Source organism: Mustela nigripes, chromosome 16 (genome assembly GCF_022355385.1).
Source record: "Mustela nigripes isolate SB6536 chromosome 16, MUSNIG.SB6536, whole genome shotgun sequence".
In the NCBI taxonomy this organism is placed as follows: Eukaryota; Metazoa; Chordata; class Mammalia; order Carnivora; family Mustelidae; genus Mustela; species Mustela nigripes.
This window is the reverse complement of record NC_081572.1, coordinates 29,274,507-29,291,775: the sequence shown is the minus strand read 5'-3', so window position 1 is coordinate 29,291,775 and position 17,269 is coordinate 29,274,507. Positions and strand designations below refer to the sequence as shown.

General features: G+C 37.2%; 1 protein-coding gene across 3 annotated transcripts in view; it reads right to left on the bottom strand.

Annotated features, from left to right (window-relative positions):
* STXBP4 (syntaxin binding protein 4) overlaps positions 1 to 17,269 on the bottom strand; it is a 165,427-nt gene that overhangs the window by 76,953 nt on the left and 71,205 nt on the right. For all 3 annotated transcript variants that reach the window (XM_059379727.1, XM_059379724.1, XM_059379725.1), the window contains one exon: positions 2,101 to 2,277. In XM_059379727.1, coding sequence (XP_059235710.1) covers positions 2,101 to 2,277 — 177 coding nt within the window. The remainder of the gene's footprint in view (positions 1 to 2,100; positions 2,278 to 17,269) is intronic.

The following is a 17,269-nucleotide window of genomic DNA, read 5'->3' as shown; positions in this document are numbered from 1 at the left end:
ATCCGAGTTCTGTAATATCTTGGTCCATGTCTCTTAAAGCAATCTCAAATAATTAAAAAAAAACAACAACCAAAACATGATTCCTTCTCTTTCTCCACTGGCACTGAGTTTGGGAAATGTTGAGATGCTTTCAACTATCGTTTTTTCTTTGGAAAATAAACAAACAGAGATGCCTGGGTGGCTTAGTCAAGTATCTGCCTTTGGCTCAGGTCATGATCCCAGGACCATATTTGGTCTCCTGCTCAATGGAAAGCCTACTTCTCCCTCTGACTGCAGTTCTCCCTGCTTGTGTTCTCTTTTTCTCTCTCTCTCTCTCTGACAAATAAATAAATAAAATCTTAAAAAAAAAAAATAAAAATAAACAAAAGGTTTTTTTTTTTCAGAGATAAGTTAAGGGCTTAGCTTAGAATCCTGTTACGAAGAATGGCATGAGACCCCATTATGTTGAAAAAGAGAAAACCTGAATTAATTATATTGCCAGACAACTTAGGACAAAAATGTGTCTCAGCTAGGAGCTGGGACAGAGAATTGCAAATAACCTATGTTAAAAAAAAAAAAAAAAAAAAAAAAAGAATAAATTCATTATTAAAAAAAAAATAAAAAAAAAAGAATTTAAAAAAAAAAAAAAAAAAAAAAAAAGAATAAATTCATGAGAACTCTTTGAATATTACCTAGAGAGTATTTTTAAAGACTGTTGATTATCCCTCCAAAAGTACATAGAGTTTTATATAAAACAGTACCTCTCAAATGTGTTTTTAATCCTTTTTAAAAATTTCATTAATTTAATTAAAAAAACTTTTTAAAGTGTTTAACGATTCATTAGTTATGTATAACACCCAGTACTCGTCCCAGTATTGCAGCAACTTCAAGACACATCTCTAAAGGCAAGGGAAACGAAAGCAAAAATGAACTTTTGGGACTTCATGAAGATAAGAAGCTTTAGCACAGCAAAGAAACAGTACTTTTGATATTGTGATAATTCCCAGAATTTTCAGAATCATGTTAAAGTTACTCACATGAAATAAGCATGTATCTCTGATTTCAGAATGTAAACACTGGGCCCAAAATAATAAATATATGTAATATTTTTAAGTATAGCTGCCTTTTCAAGTAATACAATTTTCCTTTGGCCTTGTGTATTATCAAAGAGTGACAAGAACATCAGCTATCTTTTGGAATTGGTTTAAATGGGCAGATGTGAGAAATGTAATAGTGACTCATAGAGCGGACCAAAGAAAATTTCTGATTTTCTCCCGTATTTTACTTTTCTAAAAGTGGCTTCATTTCCACTTGGTATATTTAAGGTATTTACCTGTTTTATATTCATATAAAGAAACACGAAGTATTCAAATTCACTTTAAGTTTTCTTGAAAGTGTACTGGATTAGAGATATAAATACCTACTCTAAGTGAACTTGTTAAAAGTTATAAAACATCTATTTCAGTTTACTTCGTTTTCTATCTCGGTGAAATAAATGTCTATTACAGTTTTTGAAGACCTTTCAATGAATATAGTATGTATTATGTTATAAGAAAATCACAAACTAAAAAAATTCACATTAAAAAGAGATCACATTGCTTTCTGAACAGTATTTGGTATTTTGCTATTGAAATTGGAGCCTATTAAATTCACACTCCGTTTCTTTCTGTTAATTATCTTGGGCCCTGGGCAAAAATTATTTAACATTCACACTTCCTCGAGTGCTCTAATCAAAGAGCAAAACCCATCCCTCGACTCTTCTCCTCTCATCCCCACCAGGCAAATTAGCAAGTTTAGGAACAAAAGGGGAAAACCAATGTCATCAATTAGATGTTAAATAGTTCCAGGACTTTATGCCTGAGCTGTACAATGTTGACCAATGACCCAAATCAGTTTGGGGCACATGCTATTTCAACCCCAAGCTATAGGGATCAAGGGACACTCACAACCTTCGCAGGAGCCCTCCACCCCCATCCCATCAGGACACACCATCCTATCGTTGAATAACAGAAGACAAACACTGACCTAGTTTAGAAGTGCAGATGAAAAGGAAATGAAAACAGGATACATGACAACGGCAAGGAAACCATGGTAACTAAAAGAGAGGACGGTTTTGCTTACTTTATTTTGGTCCGAATAATCAGCAAGCTGAGCCTTTAGATCTGTGACCTCAGCCTCTAACAGACGGATCACTTCTTCGTAGTCCATTTCCATCCCGTGTGCCTGGCGCTGTGCAGCCTCGGCAAGGTGGATTCGACTTCGCAGGGCTCTAGTTTCTTCAACCACAGCTTTGGCTTCCTGAGGATTTCAAAATTCAGACCGTTGGAAAAAAAAATGCCATGTTAAAAAACAGTTTGGCAAAACAGGTGGAACAAAATCTTTTACGTCCTCTGGAAGTTATAATTCCCAAACTCAATCAATAGCTACATGCTCCTTACATCTCAATTTAAAACTTAGTATCCACTTTATCTTATTATGTAGAGCAAATGCTTGATTCACTTTTCCCCTCTCGATTTCTTGGATAGCTTTCAGTATGGAATCCCCAACTTCACACACCTAGCATAACATTTTGGAAATAAGGGAAGTAGAAGAGAATTGGAGAACAGAATTAAGAACAGGTTCAACAGACACAAAGAGTAGGCTTCCACAGAACTCCGATATGTGGTAGTGCTGATGCTCTAGGAAGAGTCTTGCAGCTTCAAAAATAGCTGAGAGATCTGTGGTGTTGTGGACTTCCTTGTGGTCCAAGCCCAGGATCCAAAGCTTATTTCTAGACATCAGTCTGTTTGTTACATCCCCCTTATGATTTACAATGGTAAGGCCTCTGGTATCCTGAGTCTCAACACATGAAAATCCTTTTGAAACCTCCTTTTTCCTTACCTCCCCCAACTCCCAAGTATATAATCAGACACCCCTCACAACCCCAGGGCAGAAGCTCTTTCTGCCCCCGGTTCCTGTCCCCATGCTTTAACAAAACCACCATTTTGCAACCCTTCTCTCTCTCTCAAAACAAACAAACAAAAAGCCAAAACGTGGAATTCAGTAGCAAAACATCTTATTATTTCTATAGGGTGCAATGCTCACAAGACATTTATTAGACATGTTATGTCTTAGATGATTCATGTGTCTTTTCTCATTTAACCTTTAGAATAATATCAGAGAGAGTCATTATTAAAAACCATTTTATACATAATTAAACAGACGCTCAGAGAGGTTACATATCCTGTCTAAGGACACAAAGCAGTGCCAGAGTTTAAATCCAGGTCTGCCAAACTCCAACATTAGTGCTCTTCTCACCATTTTACTTTGCTACTAAATGATGAAACAAATAAAACAAAACTATATACTAGTTACACTCTCCACCTTAGGAAGAAGATGGGGTGACCAAAAACACGTGCTCCTTCAAAATGTGCTTTGGTGTTAGGTCGATAGTCCCCTCCCCATGGACACCAATATAATTTAGCATGGCAGTTATTATACTATAAAACATTTATTTTCCTTTACTTGGTGCAGAAATCTCGTTTTTCTACAATGAAACTTTCTGCTCCAATCGCCATGGCTAATATTCAAGTATGGCTATTTTAATTTTCTTGGAGCTATTACAGGATGCCTGCTTTTGAGTCTAAACGCATTTGAAATGAAGGGAGAGTTAGAACATGGACATATTTTTAAGGGTCAGTTTTTCACTCATACATTCAATAAATGTTTATTAAGTACTTGCTATGTGTCAGGTTCTGTTTCAGGTACTGAGGAGAGAGCACCGAACAAAATAGACAAAAAGTCCTCCCTCATGCCCTTTTCAGACCTGAATTTACATTAGAGTTTGGGGAGATATACAGTAAATTAGGGATTATCAGTGAAGATCTCCCTGAGATTATATGTAATCAGAGATGTAATCAGAGACCCGCACGAAGCATGGAGCCATGAAGGTTTTCCAAGGAGCTTTTTTGGGGGGTGGGGGGGGGACGGGACAAAGAGAATAGTTTGTGCAAAGGCCCTGAGATGGAATTGTTTGTTCCATCTTTAGAGAACAGTGAGGAAGCCAGTGTGGCATTAAGTTGAGAGTGATAAGAGACAGGCAGGAGGGACTCGTAGGACACAAGGAGTGAGGTCAGGGATGAGGCTGGGGTGGAACGGCCGATCATAAGAGACTTTGTAGGCCATCATAAAAACTTTGGTTTTACTCAGGGTGAGATGGGAAGTTACTGGAGGGTTTGGAGCAGAGAAATGATTACGATCTGATTTAAATTATAAGGGGATTAGTTTTGCTCTTGGGTTTGCTCGCAAGAGAGCTGCAGGTGGGCCAAGGTGGAGCAGGGAGAAGGGGACAGGTGTAAAAACTATGGCTTGAACAAGGGGGACAGTGTTGGAGATGGTATCAAGTGGTTAGATTCTAAATGTAGTTTGAAAGTATAGCTAACAGAAGACTTCATCATCACTAACAACATTTACTCAGCAGCTAGTGCATCTAGATCATCATATTATGTGATTAAAAAAAACATACAAAGGGGATAAAGGATCCTTTCCTCTTCCTGGTTCCGTTCCGAACATGAAGTATGCCTTACGTAAGTGGAAGAACAGAGCAGGGCATGATAGACAAAAAGAACAATGTGAACAAAGGAAGAGAAGACAAGAAGGGATACATTTGAGAAATGGCACTAGACTGATTTTGACTGGAGTAGGTGCTTCCTGGGAGAACAATGGGGAAAAAAAAAGGCGGAGGAGAAGGGAAAGAGCCAGGCTTCGGTAGAAATGGCATGACCGCCAAAAGGGCTTGTATCAGGTAAATCTTAAGAACTTTTGAGCAGAAATTGATTTGAGATCAGAGTGCTTTAGAAAGCTAAACCTGACAGCAGGGCTCAGGACGAAGAGGTATGGCTGACCCACGGCCTCCTACACCTGATTCAAAGGGCTTGATTTCAGTCCCAGGAACAAAAGGTACAGCATGGGGAACAGAATTAATGGTATCACACCAGTGTTGCCTAGTGACAGACAGTAACTATGCTTGTGGTGAGCACGGCATAACTGTAGTTGTTGAATCACTAGGCTGTACACCTGAAACGGAGGTAACATTGCGTGTCAACTCTACTCAGAACAAACAACAGCAAAAAACCCAAAGAACTTGATTTCCTTATCTTTAAACCCAGTGGTCTTCTCATCAAAGGGTACTGTTAGGAAGAAATACCTGGGGAAACAGAATATTTACCAAGCCACATCATTTGGTTCAGGCCAGGTGACCACGTCATGAGTGTCACTGCTTGATCAACCCACATCAGGCTGTGGCTGTGCGTACAGGATGGAAATGGATGCCAGTGCCACTCTGCATGTTTTACACAGACCAGCTCAGTGAATCCATACACTGCTGTGGGAGGCATGTCTATTCTTACACCCATTTAATAGGTGGAAGACTAAAGCATGAAAGGTCAAGGAAGTTGCTCAGAATCACAGACCTAAAAAGTGGCTGGACTGGGTTTTGAACCCAGGCAGTGCGCTCTCAAAGTTCATGCTCTTGGCTACAAAGCCATACTGTCTGTTCAAACTCAGAAAATGATTTAAAAACACACACACACACACAAACACTCATAGATGACAATATCAGCCCAACCCTACAGGAGCTTAGGATGTGGACATGACAATACACTAAAATATCTTCGAGGCTGCTTACACCACTCCCCATTTTCCATTCAATCAAGCTAGAAAAAAAATATCCTGCTGCTGAAGAGAAAGAGGAGGGGCAGAGAATGCTCCATAGCTGCAATGAATAATAACTAATTTGATGATTTATCTCCTTCACGCTCACTTCAAGCAGCTTTTATTCCTCTATAAAAACAGCATTTTTATTTTTGTTCAAAGAATGCTAGTTAATTAAATGAAGTATCTGGATGGAATATTTATACAGCCATGATAGTTCACTGATGGTAATACAGTGTGAAATGCGGTTGGGTGGTAAAAGATGCAGAGGTTTTGATGCTGAATAAATTCATGCTATTTCTTTCGTCAATGTATAACTGTCAGGTTGGTAAATGTGACCCCTTAGCAAAGTTCTAGCCCAATTCCCACTGAATGGCTGTTTAAAAGATTAGTGCATTGAAATGATGACTTTTAGAGGAAGCAGTGAAAAAAAGAGATAGCAGCAGTGTGCTGTATTTAGCAATGCAGGATCACATAAATCCATTTTTTTCCTTTTCCTCCTGGGTCGTCTTCTAATAAATTACTGTAAAGCCTCCCATGTCATTAACAATTGAGCCAGAATTTTCTGAGTACCTCACCATGAGCCCTAAATCCCATCAGGGTAGATGCTGCAGCCAGTTCATTGAATTATTTTGTATTAGGTAAAGATTAATTCAGCTTAGAAAGTTAGGAAATAAAAGAGAAACAAAGAGGCAACAGCAATCAGAAAAATCAACACAAGCAACACAAGCATTACGTTTTTTCATACTGAGCAGAATGGGCATGGAGACTGGAAGGGAATCTTGAGTTATGAAGTCCAATCTCTGACTTGGCTTTTTTTTTTTTTTTTTTTTTTTAGGTGACACTGAGGAAATACCTCCAACTCATACTGTCTCATTGTAAAATGAGGATTTTTCCACCTTACAATTTCACAGTGAATCTTCGGGAAGGATCACACCAAACACTCCTTTGACAAAGGAGACAAAGGGTATTATCAACTCACACAAAGGGCAGTATAAGCTCAGACAAAAGACAATGTGCTGTGTGTTTTTCCACATACAGCATTTCTTCCCCACAAGGAACATGACATAGAAGAGAAAACCTGACTGTTACAATGAGCTGCACCTAGGTCAGAATCTTTGATCTGTGATTTTTTTTTTCCTGGCTGTGTAATTCTCTAATGCTCTAAGAAACTCAGTTTGTTCAGTTGTATAATGGGAAATAACAATGCCTATTTTATAACATCAACTCTCACAGGAAGGTTAAAGAAACAATTACAGTTCTTGGTACGGTTCCTCTTTACTGCTTTTGAAAGATAGACATAATCACCTATGTGATTAGAGAGTTAGACTAGACAATTTATTAAGGGCTTTCCTGAGGCAATCAATTAGTAATACCAGTTATTGAACTTTAGAGAAGTTGTTTGGGAACATAATAACATAATGTGCACAGGTCTTTTTAATGTTAGCAACAATTATGTAAAACCTTCTCTTCTCTAGTTATGAGTCGTAACGGCTCCCTAAAGTAGAAGGAAAAAGCATTAACAGCAGTTGCATGTTTGTAATTAGGCTAGTACATCCATATCAGTAACCTTCGAAATTCTGTAATTTTTAAGCTAATCAGTAAATCTTTCAAAATGTCAATGGCCAACTGGAGAAAAAAAGAGACTGCAAAGAGATATATGTCTTGGTATCATGTAACTTATGCTACCAAGCCTGAAAGAATACTTCTCTTATCAGCTTCCGACATTCACTCACTGGAGAACTCTTGTTGGTCCTGGTCCCACTACAGCTTGTGAGAAAAGATTAAGGGTTATTGCAGGAAGAAGGTTGTTGAAGGAAAAGTGTTTAAAAGCAAGTTATGTAGAGGTTCCTTAACTTGTGTATCAGATTTATTAAAACGTGTATACTATTTCTCCCAATGGATCATCTCAAAGTAATTTGCAGGTATTCAAGAATGAATCCCCAACTCATTCTGTAAGCATGGATGCACTTGGGGGAAGAAAATGAATTCATGGAAGTTTCTATGGGCCTCTGAAATGTGCTCTCTCCTCTCTCTTTCCTTGCCCTTCCTCCATGCATACATCCAGCCCACCAGCCCACCTGCAAGCCTAACCACTTACTAAGCACTGTGAAGTCTTCATTTATGATGTATTTGCAGCCACTCCTTAATCTGCATTCTTGCCACTGCATTACTGATTCACGTTCTCATCACCTCAATGTTAGGTACTATGAAAAGTCACATAAATGATCACCCTGCCTACTGTGTTTTTCACTTTCACGTATTCTGCATGCTTCTGAAGGACCAATTTTCCTAAAATACTGCTCAGGTAACCAACCCAAGATAACCTTAGATAACATCCTCAATATCCATACTTCAAGGCTTTCCACTATTTGTTCCAAATCTGTCTTCCTAGCTTTAGTACCCTCTTACATGATTACCATCCAATTACATGACTTGACAAATTTCCTTACACTGAACTCTCCTGCCTTGAGGACACTTTCCAGCACACTTTTTGCTCCACTTTACCCTTTTTTCTTCATTCGGTTCTTGTCTATCATTCAAAGCTACTTCAGATTTTACCTTCTCTGAGCAGCCAGACTACTTCAGCTTACAATGATTTTTTCTTACTTTTATCTTTTATAGTATCTGTTGTCTGTCATTAATCACATGCTTAGTATCTCCTACTCCTATCTTGAGCTGTCATTAAAATGTTAAGTATTTTACTGCCTAGCTTTCTAAAGCCAAAGAATCTTGACTGCCCAAATTAGAACACAAACTGAGAGTAAAACCCTATGTAATATAAACATAGGTGCTCCACTTACCATAAAAATGAGATACAACTGGACTGACGGTAAAAATGACAACTTTGTTTTGCATATATAGTAACCACCTTAGGAAAGAAGCTTTCATAGAAAAGTTCATAAAATGTTTCAATTTTATAAGACTATTAGTAGGACTATATTTCATTTGAATAATTACAATAATAACCATAAACCACGCTATGAAAAGGACTTAATGAAAAGTAAATCATTTCATTATATTCTTTTTATATATAAATTTGAAAGTCCTTTCATAGTATTTATCAAGCAAATGAGGTTACATTAAAACTATGTGGGATGAGGGACAGTTACACTTCACTGTGTTTGACAATTATTATTTCTTGGTTTTTTCATTACATAGATAATTATGTACACTAGTTTGTATTTCCCTACAAAGTACAGTTTTTCATCGCAAGCTAATATACGCTCTCAAGGACTATATAATGGTGAACATCCTTTCCCACCCTCCACATTCCTGCTTCCATGAATTACATAATTCTATGAATTACACACTTCTTTGTAAAGTGTGTAAAATGATAGACATTTGTAAATCCAGGAAATAAAGATTTTCTTCAGTTTGTCTGAAAAAGCAAAATCCTCATTTTGCAAAGGAAGATTTGGTTAAGCTTTCTGGAGGAAAAGCAGGCCAATCAAATTATAATTAGCTCTAATTAACCCTCCCAAGAGCTGTCAGCTTCTCTACCTGCACCTGCCTCTTTCTCCAAAAGGTGCAAAATTGAGCTCTGACTCTGAACATCAAAGAAAACCAAAGAAACAATTTTCAATCTCTGTCTACAAACAGAAGTCCCTAATCAAAGACAGATACACAGGTACACCTATCTGATAAATTTTACCATGCAACTTGTTCACAATATAAATATTAATTAGTTCAAATCCAGTTAAATGTATTTAACCCTAAACAAGCACTTTACTGGTTTAGTGAAGGTTGACATAAAAGAAAAATCTATTTTCCTACTTCTCCAGTTCTGATTACAAAGGTGCTCAAGGAAACATTTACACTACTGCAAACTTCCTTTCCTGATTAGAATGTAAACTCTGCTTACTGTAACTTGGAGTTTAAGAGAGAGATGGCTGCAAACAAATACATTCCTTTCAATTTAATTTTTAGAGTTTTAATTCATTGGAATCACATGACCAAGAATTCTAAGTTCTAATCTAGATAGCATGGTAATAATATCTTAAGTTCATTTGGAAGAAAAAGAATTCAGTGAGAACTGTTATGTAGATTTTGAAAAACAACAGTAATAACAAAGAAACAAACAGGGTGGGACACGGTTCAAAGATTTAAGGCATAAATAAAGTTATTCAATAGTTGGTACTGGCCAAAGGGTTAGATAAAACACTCATACACCCAATAAATATTTATTGACAAAGCAACTGAAAGATAAAATAGCCCTAAAACAATGATCTCAGGTCCTGGGATAGAGCCCAGCATGGGGCTCTCTGCTCAGCAGGGGGCCTGTTTCTCTCTCTCTCTCTGTGTCTGCCTCTCTGCCTACTTGTGATCTTTCTCTGTCAAATAAACAAATAAAGTCTTTAAAAAAAAAATACCCCCAACAGACCATAGATTATGCAATAGTTTAATCTATGGTAATGGAGATACCACAACACAATGAGTAGTGGCAACAACAAATTATTTGGGAAAACAAAAAGTATAAAGTGTAGCCCCCCATCTCATACCTTATACCAAACAAAATAATTTCATAAATGGGTTAAAGACAGACACGAGGGCAGGACAGTTGAAAACTAGGTTAATATATATCTGAAATCTGGCAAGGAATGGACTTTTTTATTTTTTTAAAGATTTTATTCATTTATTTGAGAGAGAGAAAGATCACAAGTAGGCAGAGAGGCAGGCAGAGAAAGAGGGGGGAAGCAGGCTCCCTGTTGAGCACAGACCCTGATGCGGGGCTCCATCCCAGGACCCCAAGATCATGACCTGAGCCGAAGGCAGAGGCTCAACCCACTGAGCCACCCAGGCACCCCAAGGAATGGACTTTTAAAAAATTATTAAAAAGGAGAAAGCAGAAAGAAAAAAATCTGACAACACAAAAACACCTGCATTAAAGAAAAATCTTTGAAAAAAATCAGAAAGGCAATTTATATATAGGGGAACATATCTGCAACAGATTTGGTAGAAAGTAGGTTACTAACTACAATGTAAGGAGATCTATTGGGAAAAGGGGATAATTATTAAGACTATATGAGAAGTGAAGAACCAAAGGGGGTAGGAGGGGAGACAGGATAACATGAAGGCCATATCGTCAGGAGTGGCAGAATGTCACCAGCTATCCGATCAGGAAATCAGCTACCTTCAATACTAAAGAATTGTGATGGAATTCACCATTTGATTTGAAACTCATGGTCACAGACAGTCCTTGGTATCTAATATGGATCAGTAAATCAAAGTACAGTATTTTTAAATAGGGTGATTTATTTATGTAGGGTGAGATACAACGAGAGAAGTCTTGTTTTTAATTCTAAAACAGTTTGTGAATAAATCACTTAACCCAATTGTCAGAAGTCCCATATTGAAATAAGACTACCAAAAGCGTTTCTCACATGGTGAACCGCCAAGATAAGAGTTTCAGAGTGTCAACTGCCTTATCACTACTTCCTCCTTGGGCAAAATTTACTAGTTTGTCAGCAAATTAATATATATTGCTCTCACATCAAGAAACAGAAACTCTTTGGCCTCTACATATAGGTTAGAACACACCCTGAAAGTTGCTCTCTTAGCAACTAATGAAATTTTAGAGATTTGTACTTCTTCTTTTTTTTTTTTAAGTAAGAAAAATTACAGGGAGAAATGCCTACACGGGCAAACATGCCTCTGACAACTCACCAGTGAAAGGGCACCTATTCTGCAATGCTTTCTAGGAAGTGAGGGTGGTTTTGCTCTATTTTCCTTTCTTCTCATTGGAATGAAAGTTCCTCATCAAGAGTACATCTGGCTTTCCCAGTGCATCCATAGAAAAGAGCATTTAATAAATGTGTCTTAGATTCCTTTGCCAAGTCTCCCTTGTAAGTTGCTACCAGGCATGCGTGGAACAATTGATGACGGAGCGTTGAACCCTGAACAGCCAGAAAATAAGTGGCTCACACCAGGGAACCCAGAACCCCAACATCAGTTCTAACTGAGCCAAAAAGCTACAGAAAATATGGTCATCAAATGAACTGGAAGGTTTCTGTGAAGAATAGCATCACTTCCTTTTTCCAAATTCCCGAGACTTGGAAAATTCTGTGATTCTAGTTGATCTGACACCATTCAAATGGGTTCTGTACTATCAACAGGATAACAGAATTACTGCTCAGATTTTCTTAAAACGGTTAAGGCCTTTTCTACATGAAAGAAGAAAACTATTTGGGAACAGGGATTCTGAAAGAGACATCTTTGCCAATGCTTGATGAGAATGCCACATTCACGTCCGGTGACTCACTGGAGATGGCTGGTGTCTGAGCAAACAAGAATGCCAACCAGGCTGCTCTCGGGTTCCTTTTCCAAGCAAGCTGTCTTTGACTTAGGCAGTTTCTTGGGCAAAGTCTAATGTTGGAAAATACATGGGTCATGTTTTGATTCACAAAAGGGGAATTAACGTTGAGAAAGAAATTCGACTGAGTTGTTTTCTTTAAAGTAACTTTCTCCACTCGGGAGGGCTGCCTATCATCGTAAGAGATTTTTAATTTCTTTTCTTAAAAAGACTCTTTTTGGGCTTAAAAAAAATCATTTAAAGATAATTGTAGATTACACACAGTTGTAAGGAATAATACAGAGGGGTTCCCTGTATGCTTCAACAAGCCTCCTCCAGTGGTTGTAATTTGCATGACTATAATAGAATATCACAATCAGGAAACTTCATTGATGCAATCCACAAAACAATCAGACCTTACCAGATTTATTTTTTTAAGATTTTATTTATTTATTTGACAGAAAGAGAGAGAGAGAGAGGGAGAGAGAGAGAGAAGCCGAGGGAGAGACAGATTCCCCGCTGATGCCAGGCTCGATCCCAGGACCCGGGATCATGACCTGAGCTGAAGGCAGATGCTTAACTGACTGAGCCACCCAGGTGCCCCCAGACTTTACCAGTTTTGTAAGCACTTGGCAATAAAAAAGAAAGACCTATAGATGCATGCAACAAGCTGGATATGTCCCAAGGGAATTATGCTGAGTGAAAAAAGCCAATGCCCAAAAGTGACACACTGTACGATTACATTTACATAACATTCTTGAAATGACAAAATTATAGAGATAGAGAACAGATTACTGGTTGCAAGGCGTTAGCGGAGGGAGGACAGAAGGAGGTGGCTGTGGATATAAAAGAGGAGCATGAGGGATGCTTGTAAAGATGGTTTTTAACCGAAAACAAAAGTTGACATTTTGAGGTCACAAGTGACCATCTGAAATGGAAACAGGAATAATTTTACTATAGTACCCTTTTAGAACAGAAAAGACTGACACATCAAATAGATGTATTTTCTCCTTTCCTTTCTAAAGATGAGACAGCATCTTAGAATATCTACTTAGGGCTACACTGAAATACTATAAAAAGTTCAGTCACCAAAAGAAGAATAAAAAGGGTGTGGGGATGGATACCACTTCTAAACATTAGAGGCTTTACGGTTTCTTTAATAAATGCACAAGGAACACAATCTCTCAAAGTGTGAAAACATGAATACCTCTTTAGTAATTGCATAGTATCACTGTTCCCTTTAGAGATATATTTAATCTGTTGTTAGTTTCCTTTGTTGCTTCATCCATCGACCAAGACAGCTCACATGCCAGCGGCACCCACTGTGATTAAGTTCATGTTCAACCTTAACTGTCCAGAGACTCCTGTGCTGAGCTGACCTCACGTGGCTGCCTCAGGACTTCATGCTCTCGTCAAACATTCAACCCAACCTTTGCACAGGTGAGGCCGACTGCAGCTGAGCTTATCTGAACCTAAAGAAGCTGCCAAATGAGCAATTTCCCATGATTTCTTTAGGGCAAAGGCTTGTTCAGGCAAGCCAAATACTTTGGCTTTGGACCGTTCACCGGTTCACAACGGCCTTAGGTCATAACACACTGCTGAAAGGAACCTGAGACAACTTCGGTGTGAGAGTACATCTTAAAAAGTTGCTGATCAAAGGAAGTTGTTAGAAGAACGGCCCGTGCCTGTTAAAAGTTGTTAGAACTTGAAGAAAAAAATAATGAGAAGTCTAATTTCATGGGAAACTGTGGCTTGTGATTTTAGACAGTAAGGTAGGGTTTATTCTGGAAAGCATGAAAACTCACCAAAAATACTGAGGTTTTAGAGAACAGTGCAACCAATTCCTTACAGAACAGTTAAGTATTCTAGTAGTCAGCCCTGGCTTAAAAAAAGCAATGCACTGGATCCTTCCAGTGAGAAAGGATCTCTGCATAATTTGGTCTTTCCTTTTTACTCATTTTTTTCCTCCCTCTCCCTCTTTTAATTCTTCACTGCTTTCTTTTTGGGCCACTAAAAAAGGTAAATTAATTTCCATAATTTATAATAGCTAATGGACCTTCAAAAGGGGGAGATTATTCTGTTTTTAGGATCAGGCCACTGTCTCACAATAATTCAATTAAAAGTTTATAAATGAGTGAACAAAGGATATCAAATTGCGTTCTCTCCTCCCTTTGGAAGCAACTGGTAAGCATCATTGTAAAACAAATTGAAAATCAATCTAGCCATGTTTTAATAATCAGGTTACCTATGTATTTAAGGGATTTATATGGTGCAATTATTAGTACTGCGCTGACTTCATGTTAAGGCCTTCAAAAAGTTACGAAGAAAAGGGAAAGAAACTTTGCCATCAAGTTTCTGGTTTTTAAAAGTTTTTAAGAGAAGAGTTATACACATTCTCTATTTGGAATTTTTAAAGACTTTTTTTGCTAACTGTGAAAAAAGAAACTAATTCTCGAGAAGTTAGAATTTTAGCAATTTCAACAAAGCACAGGAACTCTTTCATTAACAATTCATCTGTATCACTGAAATCTTCTTAAATGGAATAATATTCTGTATACATAAGAGAAGGTGAATGGTGTTCACAGTCAATATATTTAAATAAAGAAGAGTTTTAGGGCTGACTTTGGGTATTTTTTATTGCAAGTGTGCATTTCTGAAAGGCACAGCCATGCCAGTATGTATGCATGTGTTTGTACAAACACATACATATATTTTAAATTATTTTTACAAAACTGGATGCATTAAATAATATTATAAATACTGTGAATTCATCACAACATGAATAATCACAGCCCCTCAGCCTCAGTACAAAGCCTTGACTGCTCTATTACTATACCTTCTACCATGGTTAAGTCTGGTTGCCTTTACCTTCATGGCATCTTTCATACAGACCTTGTTGGTGGATTTCTATTGCTACTACCGGGTTAACCCCTCCATTGCTTATTTCCTGGACGAATGCTCCTCAAATTTTCAGGTGTACACAAATCACCTGAGGACTTGTTAGATATGGACTATAAAATGACTTGGATTGTTGCACTAAAGAGTCAACTATTTTTAGATCAAGATTGTAATTTCATTTATGACAAAAGACTAGAGGAGATATTTTACCAAAAATGGAAGCTCTTCAAGTATGTCACAAAACAAATGCCTAAAGAATACAAGAACTTTTCTAACAGCATCAATAATCCATTGATTCAAAATTTGGAAAATTACAAGTACCTTTCTTCAGGAGACACTACCCAATTCAAGCATCATGCATGTATTATCTTAAAGGACTTCCAAATTTATGACAAAAACCACCAAGCTTTGGTCTAGATATTTTTAACTTTAACACCTTTTGAAGAAGACTTTCACCTACATAATGAGTAAAATTGTTTATCATAATGGATGGTGCTCCAGCTATGTTGGATCAAAAATTCAAATTTATTGACATTTTCAAACCAAGAGACTGTCTTGTTGCTTCATTCCACTGTACTATACATGTGGAAAATATCTGTGCAAAGCTTTTTAAGATGACTGTGCTAAAAATATCATGGATACAGTTGTTAACTTGTAGTATATATGTGCAAATTCTATGGCTCTTTACTAAGTTTAGAAGACCATGAATTTAATGATCCTGTGTTCTTTGCTAATGCTCCTTGGCTGAGTTGTGGGAAAAAAGAATTTTTTAAACTAAAGACTTTATTTATTTGACAGAGAGAGACATAGCGAGAGAGGGAACACAAGCAAGGGGAGTGGGAGAGGGAGAAGCAGGCCTCCCGCCGGACAGAGAGCCCGTTGTGGGGCTTGATCCCAGGACCCTGGGATCACGACGCAAGAGGAAGGAAGACACCTAATGACTGAGCCACCCAAGCTCCCCAAGTTGTGGGAAGAGTTTTACAAAGATTTACTGCACTTTTAATTTCAAATCAAAATTTTCTTAAAACAGAAGGAATGCCTGCCTAACATTCAATAATCAAAGACAAAAAAAGTCATTATCACACTGCACATGAATGAGCTAAATTTAAAGCTCTAAGAAAAGGGAAACCTTATTGGTGAAGTTGAACAAGTATAACAATTTATACTGATATTTGAACTTTCAATAATATACATCAATAATAATTATTTTACACATTTTTCTACCATAAATCAATATGCAAGTATCAATTATAGTTATATATATTAGTTACAAAAACTATGAAAAACTGGAGGTATGCTAAGTTGATACAGAAATTTAGAGTTGCTTTCAATGTACACACTACTATGAATTGGATAGTAATGGTATTAAAGAATTAGTGATATACTTAATTTGAAAAGATGCACTTTTGAAATGGTTGTGCTTGAAATATGAAGTCTTTTAGAAAAACAAGGAATAGTTTTATCCTTATGGATACAAATATTAAAAGACAAACATTTTGGTATTCAGTTAGTAGAAAATTTTTAAATATGTTTAGAACATTTGGGTACATGAATCTATTTTTTTCAACTGCAAATCTTATTAAATCTAAACACAGATCCACTATTTCCAATGAAAATTTAGTGTACAAAATACGATATGCTAAGTGACTTCAAAGATACAGTATGAAAAAAGAATGTAAAACTATTTTTAATATTGCATGTTCAACAGTATTTTAGATATATTAGATCAAATATATCTAAAATAATTTCACCTATTTCTTTTTATTGTTTTAAACATGTGCTTACTAGAAAATTAACAATACATAGATGGCTTTCATTATATCTCTATTGGACAGTGTTGGTCTACACTATTACAAAAGTCTCTTCTCTGATCTTCAGTTACTTCCCAACCTACTGTTAATATTCTGAAGTATAGATCTTTTGGGGGCACCTGGGTATTTCAACTCAGATCATGATCTCAGGATGCTGAGATGGAGCTCTCCATTGGACTCCCTGCTCAGCGGGGAGTTTGCCTCTCCTTCTCCCCCTCTACGCCATTCATGCACATGTGCTCTCTCTAAGAAAATAAATAAAATTTTTAAGAAAAGTACAGATAGTCTTCATTCATCCCTTTATTTATTCATTAAATATTGAGTTCCTACTCTGTGTCAGATATTATTCTAATAATCCGTGAACATATCAAAGATGTGAAACTTACCTCTCATTGATAGACATAAGGATAAAAACATGACAAGCGTGTAACATGTAAGAAAGCAATACCACAAAACTTTACACACAGTAAAGGTTGAAGGTCAGTGGAGGGGATGGTATGGGGAGGGGAAGGGGAGAGTTGTAAGAGATGAGGCTGCTGAGGTAAGAGGAGTGTGGGGATGACAGATCAGGTAGGCTCTTGAAGGCTGTCATATTTAC